Source organism: Dromiciops gliroides, chromosome 2 (genome assembly GCF_019393635.1).
Source record: "Dromiciops gliroides isolate mDroGli1 chromosome 2, mDroGli1.pri, whole genome shotgun sequence".
In the NCBI taxonomy this organism is placed as follows: domain Eukaryota; kingdom Metazoa; phylum Chordata; class Mammalia; order Microbiotheria; family Microbiotheriidae; genus Dromiciops; species Dromiciops gliroides.
In genome coordinates this window covers 112766619-112779478 of record NC_057862.1, presented here as the reverse complement: position 1 = coordinate 112779478, position 12860 = coordinate 112766619, and the positions used below count along the sequence as shown (strand labels likewise).

Genomic DNA, 12860 nt, shown 5'->3' with positions numbered 1-12860 from the left:
CCAATGGGAGTCACCGAGTCTCAGTTTTCATCCTGGCTCTGCCCCTAATTGTGTGATGATGGGTAAGTCATTTCCCCTCACTGGCTCTGTGTGTATGTGTGTGTGTGTGTGTGTGTGTGTGTGTGTGTGTGTGTGTGTGTGTGTGTGTGTATTCCTTCTCCCTGAGCCTGTTTCCCCATCTGCAAAATAAGAGGGTTGGACCAGGTGATCTCTAAAGCCCCTGTCAGCTTTAATGTTCCAAGATTTAATGAATCTTAGAATAGAGGCAACGTGATCCAGGGCTGAATGTGAAATCACGAGTGCCAATGGCCCTGCTAACTTAATTGTTTTGTGACCTGCTCAGTCGATTCAGTTTATATAATAGGATTGGACCACTAGGTGACCTCTAACGTCCCTTCCAGTTCTAAATACTAGGACTTTTGCAGTCTTGTGAGGGCCAGGTCACCCCTCCCCAGCTCCTTCGACTTCTCCAGGGGCGGGCCCACGTGGAGGCCACACCCCTCGGCATCCCGGGTCTCTCCTCCTCTTCCCACGCAGTCGTCGCTCTCTTTCGCTCCCCGGGTCAGGGGCTGAAGGACGAGGGGGCGGAGTTATAATCAGCTGGCGGGGCCACGCCCACGTCCTTACGTCTCGGCCCGAGGGACCTGCATCCGCGCGTACCGGCAGGAAGCTTCGGGAGACTGCTAGGAGCATGGACGAGGCCGCAGATTGGCTCGTGGACTCTCTCCGCTTGTAAGCCGGGCGGGGAAGCGGGCGAAGTGGGATGGGAGGTTAGGACAGTGGCCTCCGGGCCGGCCGAGAGGCCCCGCGGGACCGGGCGGACTCTGGCCGCTTTCCTTCCCTCCGTGTGGGCAGAGAGACCAGACAGCCCCGGCCTCGGATCCGTGATCCGAAGCGTGGGGTCAATTACTCCTCACCCAGGTCACCTCCCGAGCCTCAACTTCCGAATCTGTATGATGGATGCTGGCGGGAGAAAAGCGCTTTGTAGACGCGAGGTTAATGGCGGTGAAAGCGAGTAAAGCTAATAATAACCACAGAAACACAGTGGTTGGTATTTATAGTGAGGTTTGTAAGGGCTTCCCTCCGGCTGATCTTGGGATGGGACTCGCTGTTGGGCCGAAAGCTAAGAAATGGCAGACCTGGCCCTTGAACGAGCCCAGGTCTTTTGATTGCACACAGCATCCTTTTTACAGCATCTCGCCGCTGTTTGTTTTCATTTAGGTACCGCGATCTCCATGCATTTGAGCTGCAGGGGCCTACCAGAGTCCTGGAGTGTACTGATAACCAAGGTGACCTTACTCCCCTTGGCCCACTAAGGGAATAAGCCACCCGCCCCCCCCCCATCCCCCCTTAGGTACCCTCCTAAAGCACAGTACGTGCTGCTTGCCGGCCCTGACAAAGGGCTGCCGACCTGGATTCTCACCATTGGCGTGTCCTAGAAGCAGTTTTATGCCATTGCTGTTGGGATATCTGTGTTTTCTTTTATCCCTGACTATTGCATGTCTTGCTGGGTAATGTTATGTTAGAGTGGCTGCCCCTACTGAGAATTTTGAGACTATGGAGGGTGTTTCTATACTTAACTTTGGTCTAGAAGGTATGTTTGCTGACATTTTTTTTTTTGGCTTCACCTTATAGGAGTTTATGTTGCCGGCTGTGAAAGTCAGAAAAGAAATGAATTATTGCATCTTCTTTTACCTCCCAAACTGTGTGCTGAAAACCAGGTACATTGGAAGTGGAAATGCTCCTTCACTACCAAAAATGATTTTAGAAATAGAGGGTACATCAAAAAAAGAAGAAGTAGAAGGAAGCCTTTAGAGCCTAAATGGATTGAAAAAGTCTTTATTAAGTGATTTACTATGTACAAAGTTCTCTGCTAGATGTTGGGTATACAGGTATAAAAAGCAAGATGAGTTCCTGCCCTTAAGTAGTTTAACTGGGGAAATCACATCATATGGGGAGGGGTATTTTGGTCTGAGAAACTGGAAGGATGATGAGTCGAGCTATAGGGTAATTAATTCAAAGTTCTTACAAGAGCTAGAAGTAGAAGGTGGGGGTGGGGGACAGCTAGGTGGTGCAGTGGATAGAGCACCGGCCCTGGATTCAGGAGGACCTGAGTTCAAATCCGGCCTCAGACACTTAACACTTACTAGCTGTGTGACCCTGGGCAAGTCACTTAACCCCAATTGCCTCACTAAAAATAAATAAATAAATAAAAGAAGTAGAAGGTGGGAAAGAGAGGTCATAAAGCATGAAGATATTGGAGAGGCAGGGTTAGGTCCAGCCTAGAGATAAAGAACTCTCTATACTTAGGAGCCAAGGGCTCCAGGGTAAGAGCTGGAGTTCTATAACTGAGGCAAAGGCTGGAGCAAGGAGGCCTGGAATGAAGATGGGTGTGAACAGCGATGGTCATTAAATGTATATGAAGTCCTGGGGGATATTTTTTCCCAACTTCCATCTGTCCTGTCCTGGATGTCCATTCATCATCATAGTCTAACCCTAATAATGAAATCCTTCTGAATTGGGCCTGCAGACCTACATTTTCTTCCTCTTAGCATTCTTACATATCTCCTATTCCCATCTTGGAAGGACTCACCTTGTGGGGAAAATGGGGTATAACTGTCTTTTTATCCAGTTAACCAGTTGCTTCTCCTCCAGCTTTGGGGAAATAGAGTTAGGGACTCTCGGAGAATACTGATGTGTGCGTATTTTGCCTTTTCAATAATAGTGAAAACAATTCTAATTCTAGACAACTGGTACAGGCAGCAGCAACAATCTGAAATGATTAGTTTCCATGTATTCTATGTTCCAATGACACTGACCTCATTACTATTTCTCATATGTGAGTCTCTACTACTGGTTCTTTGCCTTTTCACTACCTATCTCTGGTGCCTGAAATACTCTCCTTCCCTATTTCCAACTTCTGGTTTCCTTCAAGACTCAACTTGAATCCCATCTTCTGCAAGAGGCCTTTCTTACTTTCCTTTGTCCCTTCCCCTTCACACATATACAGTGATAATGTATTCCTTCTAACATTACATCTCTCTATCTTCCCCCATCCCTCTCTTTCCTACTCTCTGTCTCTGTTTCTAGATAGATAGATAGATGGATCGGTCTTGTATGTACACAGTTGTTTGCATGTTGGGTCCCACATTAGAATTTTTATGTGAGCTTATTGATGTCATAGAACTTATTTGTAAGAAGCATCCAAAGGCCAGGGAATATTTGATTGACTTTCTGTTTGTGTTTTAGGGCTTATGTCCAGAAAGAGATTTCAGGGTAAAGCATGGGGGATTTTCAGACAAGCCAATCTACAACCTGAAGCATGTGCCAGAGACCAGGTATGACTCAGCTCTGTGGCCCAGACAGTTTAATTCTTCTAAGAATGGCTTACAGATACAGTTTGTTTTTTATAATCAATCATTTCTAGATCTGACCCTATTCCTTGAAACAAAGAAAAACAGTTAAGCAAAACCGCTTGGCCCCTTTGGCAGTGTATACAACATTCAGCACCCATAATTGCCTACCTGTGTACCAAAAGAAGGGAAGAGACAAGAGGTGACAAGAACAGCATAATTCTTGTCAGAGTAGAGTTTGAAAAAAATGAAGAGTGTGGACATCCCCTCTCTGCTTTTGCTACTCCTTTCCCCATGCCCCAACCCCAAATAAAAACAATAGAAAACTAGGACCTTTGGTAAAACTAGAGCTTTGGTCAAAACAGCAACAAAAGTTGCTTAAAAAAAATTAATATAGTGGGAAGAGCAATGAACTGAAGATTATGCTTCTAGTCCCAGCACTGTCTCTAACTATAGAACTTTAGACTGGTTACTTTAACCCTGTACTAAAGTTTCTTTATGTCTACAAAAAAGGACTGGATTAAATGTTCTCTGATAGCTAACATCTTGGGGCAGCTAGGTAGCACAGTGCATGTGGATAGATGACTGTTTTTAAAGTCAGGAAGACTCATCTTCTTGATTTCAAATCTGGCCTCAGCCATTTACTACCTGTTTGACCTTGGGCAAGTCACTTAACCCTGCTTGCCTCAGTTTCTTCTCATATGTAAAATGAGCTAGAGAAGAAAATAGCAAACCACTTCAATATACTTGCCAAGGAAACCCCAAAAGGGTTCACCAAGAGTCAGACATGACTGTAATGACTGAACAACGATGTCTAATGTCTAAAGTTTTGAGATTCTAAGAAATGCATTAGGAAAACACCTGGATTATATGGGTCAAGAAATCAGGGTGAAAGGGTCAGGCTATAGGACCTGGCATAATATCTCCACTTGCTTTCTATAGGTTGCTGGTAACAAGTGGCCCACCCAGCAATTCTCTACAGGTGTGGCATGTTGCAGAAGATAGCGGTAAGTGATTTTGGGAAATTATTTCAATAAGATCATGGGAAATAAGGGCTCACATTGATAAAACATTTTATGATTTTACAAAACATCTTATAACACCCCTTTGGGATATGTAGGACAAATATTATTACTCCCATTAAATAGATAAGGAAACTAAGTCTCAGAGCAGGTAAGTGATTTGCCCAAGTCACACAAGAAGTGGTAGAGCCAGGGTTGGAACCCAGATTTTGTTTTCTTTTGTTTTTACTATGAGGCTAGTATTCTTCTTACTATACCTCACCACCTGTCTTCCCAATGGGGATGATTTCCATATTTGTCATCTTTAATGATTTGATGGAATGAAGTGATCTTTCAGAGTTGCTTTCATTTACATTTCTCTCTCTCTCTCTCTCTCTCTCTTTTTTGGCGGGGCAGTGAGGGTTAAGTGACTTGACCAGGGTCACACAGCTAGTAAGTGTCAAGTGTCTGAGGCTGGATTTGAACTCAGGTCCTTCTGAATCCAGGGCTGGTGCTTTATCCGCTTCACCACCTAGCTGCCCTACATTTCTCTTATTAATGATTTGGATACAGCTCCATCTTCCTTGCTACCATCAATTTCTGTGCCTGTCATTCTTGCTGATGTATTTTAGCCCCTTTTCTAATTGTATTGCTGGTATTCAATTCAGACCAATAAGTGGGTAAATACATGCCCTGTCCTTAGCATGTCTTCTGGAACTCTTAGCCATTGTCCAGAGCTTCCACAGTCACTGGGAAAGAGAAGGTTGTGCTTCCTCTAGAAAAATTGATACCCAATCCAGCTCAGATGTATGAGGGTTCCTTGAACATGGACAGATCTCCAGAGAAGGAGCCAGCATCCTCTTCCTTGGCAATCTATTCCATTGTGTATTATCACTGTCAAGACCTTCCTTTCACTTTATTTTTATCTAAACCATCTCTGTTAAAAATTCAGTCCATTAAATAATGAAAAAAATGCACAGGAAGGTGGACTAGCTGTACCAAATCTGAAGCTTTACTATAAAGCAGCAGTCATCAAAATTATTTGGTACTGGCCAAGAAATAGAGTGGAGGATCAATGGAATAGGTTAGGCACAGGAGACACAGTAGTAAATTACTTCGATAATGTACTGTTTGATAAACCCAAAGACTCCAGCTTCTGGGATAGGAATTCAGTATTTGACAAAAACTGCTGGGAAAACTGGAAGAGAGTATGGCAGAAACTAGGCATAGACCAACATCTTACACCTTATACTAAAATAAGGTCAAAATGGTTACATGATTTAGACATAAAAGGTAAAACCATAGGTAAATTAGGAGAGGAAGGAATAGTTTCCCTCTCAGATCTTTGGAAAGGAGAACAGTTTGTGACCAAACAAGAGATAGAGAATATTAAGAAATGCAAAATGGATGATTTTGATTACATTAATTTTTAAAAGTTTTTGTAGAAACAGAAGCAATGCATCCAAAATTAGAAGGGAGACAGAAAACTGGGAAACAATTTTTATAGCCAGTACTTCTGATAAAGGCCTCATTTCTAAAATATATAGGGAACTAAATCAAATTTATAAGAATCCAAGTCATTCCCCAATTGAGAAATGGTCAAAGGATATGAACAGGAAGTTTTCTGATGAAGAAATCAAAGCTATCTATTGCCATGTGAAAAAATGCTCTAAATCATTATTGATTAGAGAGATACAAATTAAAACAACTCTGAGGGACCACCTGACACCTATCAGATTGGCTAATATGACAAAAAAGGAAAATAATAAATGTTGGAGAAGCTGTGGAAAAAATGGAACACTAATGCACTGTTGGTGGAGCTGGGAACTGATCCAGCCATTCTGGAGAGCAGTTTGGAACTATGCCCAAAGGGCTATGAAGCTTTGCATACCCTTTGACCCAGCAATACCACTATTAGGTCTTTTTCCCAAAGAGATCATAAAAAAGGAAAAAGGACCCACATGTACAAAAATATTTTTAGCTGCTCTTTTAGTGGTGGCAAGGAATTAGAAATTGAGGGGTTGCCCATCAATCGGGGAATGGCTGAACAAGTTGTGGTATATGAAAGTAATGGAATACTATTGTGCTGTAAGAAACAATGAGCAGGCAGATTTCAGAGAAACCTGGAAGGACTTGCATGAACTGATGATGAGTGAGATGAGCAGAACCAGGAGAACATTGTACACAGTATCATCAACAATATGTGTTGATCAACTGTGATGGACTTGACTCTTCTCAGCAATACAATGGTCCAAGATAGTTCTTAAGGACTCATGATGGAAAATGCTCTCCAAATCCAGAAAAAAGAAAAAAAAGAACTATTGAATCTGGATGCAGATCAAACCATACTATTTCTATTGTTTTTGTTGTTGTTGTTTTTCTTTTTTGAGGTTTTTCCTTTTTTCTCTGATTCTTCTCTCATTACATGACTAATGCAGAAATATGTTTAATGTGATTGATTGTACATATATAACCTATATCAGATTGCTTTCTGTCTTGGGGAGGGAGGGGAGGGATGGAAAAAAATTTGAAACTAGAAATCTTATAAAAACAAATGTTGAAAATTGTCTCTAAATGTAACTGGAAAATAACAAAATATTTATATGGAAAAAAAATTCAGTCCATTTTTTCTTTAGCGTGTTAAGTATGGAAGTGTTCCACTGTAGTCCTCTGTGTTGATATTTTGTTTTTCTTCCTCCAGACATGATTAAAGCTGTTAGTACCATTGCTGTACAAGGAGCCAAAAGTAGCCTCTGGCCCAAGATCGCAGTCCTTGTCTCTAAGGGGTCCAGTGTCCTCCATGGGGCCAGGGTCAGTGATCTTCACATTACTGAGCTAGAGTCCCAGAAGACTTTCTGCATGTCAGGTACTGAAATTATACTCTGATCCTTCACCTGTTTCCCAGATAGAGCCAGACAGAGAACCTAAATTAAAATCCTGGGGCTCTGCTACTTACTGCCTGTGTAACTTTGAGCAAGTTACCTAAACTCCCTGGGCCTCTCTTTCCTAATCTGTAAAATTAATTTGTTGGATGAATTGATCTTCCTAAATTCCTTCCAGTTTTAAGTCTATGATCCTGCTGCATTCCTATTTCTTCTTCTTCTTTCTTTCTTCTTTTTTGCAGGGCAATGATGGTTAAGTGACTTGCCCAGGGTCACACAGCTAGTAAGTTTTGAGTGTCTGAGGACAGATTTGAACTCAGGTCCTCCTGAATCTAGGGCCAGTGCTTTATCCACTGTGCCACCTAGCTGCCCCCTGCTGCTTTACTTCTACCCTGCCCCAAAAAGACTTTTTGGATTCATCCTTGCCAGAGAGAATATACCCACCACCTGGATGCCCTTTTATGAGAGGCTAGCACCAAGGCCTCTACTTATCCTAGACACCAGGTCTGTGTTTTGTAGGGCACTAGAAGGGAGAATCTTTTTACCTCCTCACCTCTTGGATGCCAAAATTGAGATGGACATGTGACTTGTTGCCATAGCATAACCACTGAGTTTCCTTTCTCATTCCTATGTACCAAAGTCTTTCTCATTCGGCCTTTCAGGTGGGAGTGACAGTGAAGAAGAAATAAGCAGTCTGCAGGTGTTGGATGCAGATACATTTTTCTTCTGCTGTGCTTCAGGACGACTTGGGGTTGTGGACATCCGCCAGAAGCTGGGTGACTCCAAGGGAGCCACCTGGAGCCCTGGACCTGGTGGAGAGTGGTGGTGTGCTGCAGTTCAGACTGGTGGGCAGGGGCCTGGCCCCACCATTGCCAGTCTGTCCTCAAATGGGCAGCTTCAGCTCAAAGACCTAAGGGACCTTGACCATCCAGTGACAACAGTGCAGTGTCCAGTTTCAATGCCCAGCCCAAACTGGGAGTTGCTGAGGGTAACCTGGGCTCCTTCTCTAGATGGCTGCTTAGCCATTTCAGGTACCTCTAAGGCTGCATATCTGTCTTATCTTTACTTTCTAGGTGATTCCTTAAGCTTATCGTTTCACACTCAATTTGCCCCTGAGAGTTAAAACTTACCTACCAAGAATTCTCTAATTAACCCACCAACCAAACATTAAAAAAAAAAAAGGAAAAAAAAGCCAGCTTACAAAGGAACTAGGGAACATGTAAGTGGCAAAAGAATTGTCCTCAGCTTTATGATCTCTGGGTACCTGCGTCTCCCAGCTGCTGGATATAACCTGGTGCACATGCATGTGTGTATTCATGTACGTGTACATGTACACGTCTGTTCTAAAAGCCTTGTTGGGGTCTTAAGCTAGTCAAACTTTTAAGTACTTAAGATTTATTAATAGCTTAAAGTTGCACTAAGTCTTTTAGAAAAACCCAGGATATGTATGTATATGACTGGGTTGTGAGGATTATTATAATCTCTGGGAGATAGGTTCATGTCTTTTCTCTTTACGCTCTAGGGTTTGTTTTTGTTCTGTTTTGTTTTGATGTGGGTCCTTATTTTTCTTACTGCTAGAGAAGAGTTAGAGACTAATAGATATCTTGACTCCCAGTTCAGCATATTCTCCACTGGTCTGAATCACAGATATGGTTGGCAGCCTTTTCAATTTTAAAATAATCTAGTCTTGTTTTTGTTTTTTGTTTTTTTTTAGTGAGGCAATTGGGGTTAAGTGACTTGCCCAGGGTCACACAGCTAGTAAGTGTTAAGTGTCTGAGGCCAGATTTGAATTGGGCCATCATTGTAGTTTTCACCTCTTGCTTTCCTATGGTCCATGTTTCAGTCATAAGAGGCAGCTTGATGTAGTGGAAGGAACTCTGGATAAGGAGTCAAGAAACCTGGTTCTGCCATTATCTTACTGGATAACTTGGGACAAGTCAGTGAATGGCTTTGGACCTTAGTCCTCTCCAGTGTAATAGGAGAACGTTGCATTAGATGGCCTTCCTAGGCCTGCCCTTTTTGTTCAGATAACAGGTGAAAGAGTTTTTAGACAGGTTTGATGTACTTGGTGGGGTTACTGACTACCTTGATTTAGGAAAGATGTTAACATGCCCTTTAGGAAATCTTTCATTTTTAAATTCAGCATCTCATGTCAAGCTTTATGTCATGGAAAATGTTGAGGAAAGCCTGATATTGTTTTACCTGCTTTGTTTATTAAATCTTTTCTGTGTTCATTAGGTTTTGATGGGACTGTCCATATCTATGATACCACATCCTGGAAGACAAATGGGAGCCGTGTAGAACCACTCTTTGTCCATAAAGGACATCTTTTCATGGATGGGAATGAGAAGGATATGCTTTCACTGGTCACCACTCATACCTGGCACCCCAGCAAACCAAGGACATTGTTGTCTGCAGCAGTTGATGCATCTTTGCATGTGTGGGATTGGATGGATCCTTGTAGCTACTGTTGACCCACTCAAAGGAAGGAACAGGCCCAAACATTCCCATGTTATTTGTGTGTATTCACTTCCTGTGTTGTAGAGATTAAAATGAAAGACCTGTGAACCTCATCTCTGCATGTAATGGGCAAGTATGTTAAGATCCTGTCTGGCAGCTATGAGGGAAGGAAATGGTTTATTTTCCTTTAAATTAAGACAGAGGACAGGGGTTTACAAAGCATTACAAGGAAAACAGAGACTCAGAACCCACTATCTGTGCATCCCTGTCCTTTGGCCTAACGAAGACCATTATTAGCATGCTGTGGGAAGTATACAGTGATTGAATGTAAATTCTTGTACAGTAGTCATTTCATGACAATATGTTAGTAGGTCTGAAAGAGTAGTGGTCTTATCCATCTATCAGGTGCCACCATTCCTCTCTCCTCCCCCACCCCAGGCCCCTGGTAGGAACAACCCTACAATACCCTCTCTTCATCATATGCCCATCCTATGACTTGCCAGGATGCCCCAGCCTAGGTCAGGTACTTATCATTTAACCCCGATATTACCTGCTTGGATGGTGCTTTTGGTAATAAGCTGCTCTTGTCATATTATTCTTGCTACTTTGAAAGCTCTGTGATTTCATTGGTGTGGGTACTTCTGCCTCTGATCACAGCTGTCTTGGCCATTTATTCTGTGTAATTAATCCTTGTCCATATTTTCTCTAATATGTCCCACAGAGGCTCTAAAATGTAGAAAGCCTTCCTCTTTATATTTCAAAGATTATCAGTATGCCATTTGGCACTTTTGTGCTCTTTCTTATTTTCCTTTCTCTGTGTGACCACCCCACCTCTACTTATATCTTTATCATATCTTGCATGCCATTTTTGTATATAAATTATGGTTAATAAGTAACTGAAGCTTATGCCTACAATGTGTCTTTCTGTTTTCCTAATTGTAGTTATTCTGAGATTTTTTTTTCAGTCTGCAAAGTTTCTCTCCTCATGGACTTGAGAAATTTTTCTGTGTGAAGGAAATTTCATTTTTGAATGTTTGTGAATATACTAGTAGCTCTGAAAGATTTTTGGTTTTTGAGAAATTCAAATTGCTTAATTCGCCAACCTTTAAGATTAATTATGGGAATCTGCATTTATTTCATTCTCTTTAGATTTTCCTGATCTTGGGGTTTTTTTTGTCTAGATGACTCTTTTTTTTTCTGCAGGGCAATGAGGGTTAAGTGACTTGTCCAGGGTCACACAGCTAGTAAGTGTCAAGTGTCTGAGGCTGGATTTGAAATCAGGTCCTCCTGGTGGTGCTTTATCCACTGTGCCACCTAGCTACCTCCCTAGATGACTCCTAATAGGAATAATCTTTAGGGAGAACCAACCCCTAAAAATCCCAAGGAAAAAAAACTTTTAGGGAAATAATAGCATATTGGTCACACTTCTAACTAGCCTCAAGCCTCTTACAGTTTACTGTGAATACGTGAGACATAATTGTTGACTAGAGAAAAAAATTCTCTGGGCTGTGGATTTTCCCATTCATTTTGACCATTCCTTTTATCCCAAGTTCTTTGTTCTTTTCACTGCAGAATTCCCTATGTGATTATTATTCCTTAAAGATCACAACTAGGGTTGCCATGTTGCCAGACACTCAAATACTTTTTTTTTTCTTAGTGAGGCAATTGGGATTAAGTGACTTGCCCAGGGTCACACAGCTAGTAAGTGTTAAGTGTCTGAGGCCGGATTTGAACTCAGATACTCCTGACTCCAGGGCCGTTGCTCTATCCACTGCGCTACCTAGCCGCCCCTCAAATACTTTTTGATTGGATCTCCTCCTTTATGCCAGTGCCTCTCAACATACCCATATCAAACTGCTTACCATCTTGGAGTGGGGGAAGAGAGGGAGGGAATTTGGAACTTAGAATTTTACAAAAAATAAATTTTTTTTTTTTAAAAAGGAAATACTGGCCGCCTTGCATTAGATAGAGGGCAACTTACCCTCTTTAGAAGTTTTCCTTCTTGTGTTCCTGCCCATCCTGATGTGGAAAGATACTTCAAGGGTATGCTTAATTGTGTTTTTCCATGTTTATTGGACATGCCTCCTCATTCCTTCAGTTATGTTTGGACAATGTGATTTAATTTCCTTTCCAAGCAATTGGTAGCATAGTTCTATCCACCCAGTGGATAAAATACTGCATATAAGTACAAATTCTGTCTCAGATACTTACTAGCTGTGTGACCCTAGGCAAGATACCCTTTTTAAACCCCAGTTATCTCATTTCTAAAATAAAAGGGTTGGACTAAATGCCCTGTAAGGGCCCTTCCAATTCTAACTCTATTAGCCTTTGTTCCCTCCTTTTTTGCTGTCTGACTTTATGTGGCACATTCGTTGTTGTCTTGAGGTGATGAAGGAGAACTGGGCATCATTAACACCAACTTACTCTGCCATCTCACTAGAATCATCTCATTTCTGCTATCATCACCCAAGGATAAAAGAGAAGCAGCCTTGTGCTGTGATGGGATAATCAGGACCTTGAAGTCAGAGGACTTGTGTTCAAGACCCAACTCTACCACTTGCTGTGTGGTCTTGAACTTTTGTTTCCTCATCTGTGAAATGAAGCATATATAGTGACATTCATAATACCTTCATTTAATAGCATGTGAAAATTTTAAAAATAGATTTTATTGACACTGTTTTTATAATCTGTTTTCTACCTCCTCAATTCTAGAGAGCTGTTCCTTGTAACAATTTTTTAAAAGAAAAAGAGGAAAAGGAAAAATGAAGAAAGTCTGATCAATACATTGAAAAAAATTGTTATATGCTAAGAGAAATGATTATTAATAACCAATATCTTGCAGAGATTCATAGCTCTCCCTTTCTTCCAAAGTTCTGATTTTAAGTTCAGTTTCTTGAAGGACTGATAATCTTGCTTGAAGTTACTGATAATGAGATTGAATGAACTCTCCTTGATCCTGGCCAGACCCTACCCAACCTTACAAGGATTTTGTTTGTCCTTCATTCTAGAAGAGGACCATGACACGGGGGTGATGTCATGACTTGCAGTGAATTGGATTTAAGTGAGGGAGGGCTGTGCAAGGTCACCAACTTCACTCTCTCCTTCAGAGCCATCTGGGGTCCAGTGGCAAAATATGGATCAGGAAGACTGGAGATGGCCCTGGA

The 12860-nt window shown here is 41.8% G+C and overlaps 1 protein-coding gene across 1 annotated transcript; it reads left to right on the top strand.

The window, feature by feature from the left end:
* The first annotated feature begins 508 nt into the window (after positions 1-508).
* On the top strand, positions 509-12801 carry WDR73 (WD repeat domain 73). Its single transcript, XM_043987388.1, has 8 exons — positions 509-732; positions 1222-1289; positions 1636-1721; positions 3250-3338; positions 4296-4360; positions 7056-7220; positions 7899-8267; positions 9475-12801. The coding sequence occupies exons 1-8, from the start codon at positions 692-694 to the stop codon at positions 9708-9710; spliced, it is 1119 nt and encodes a 372-aa protein (XP_043843323.1). The 5' UTR covers positions 509-691; the 3' UTR covers positions 9711-12801.
* The last annotated feature ends 59 nt before the right edge of the window (positions 12802-12860 follow it).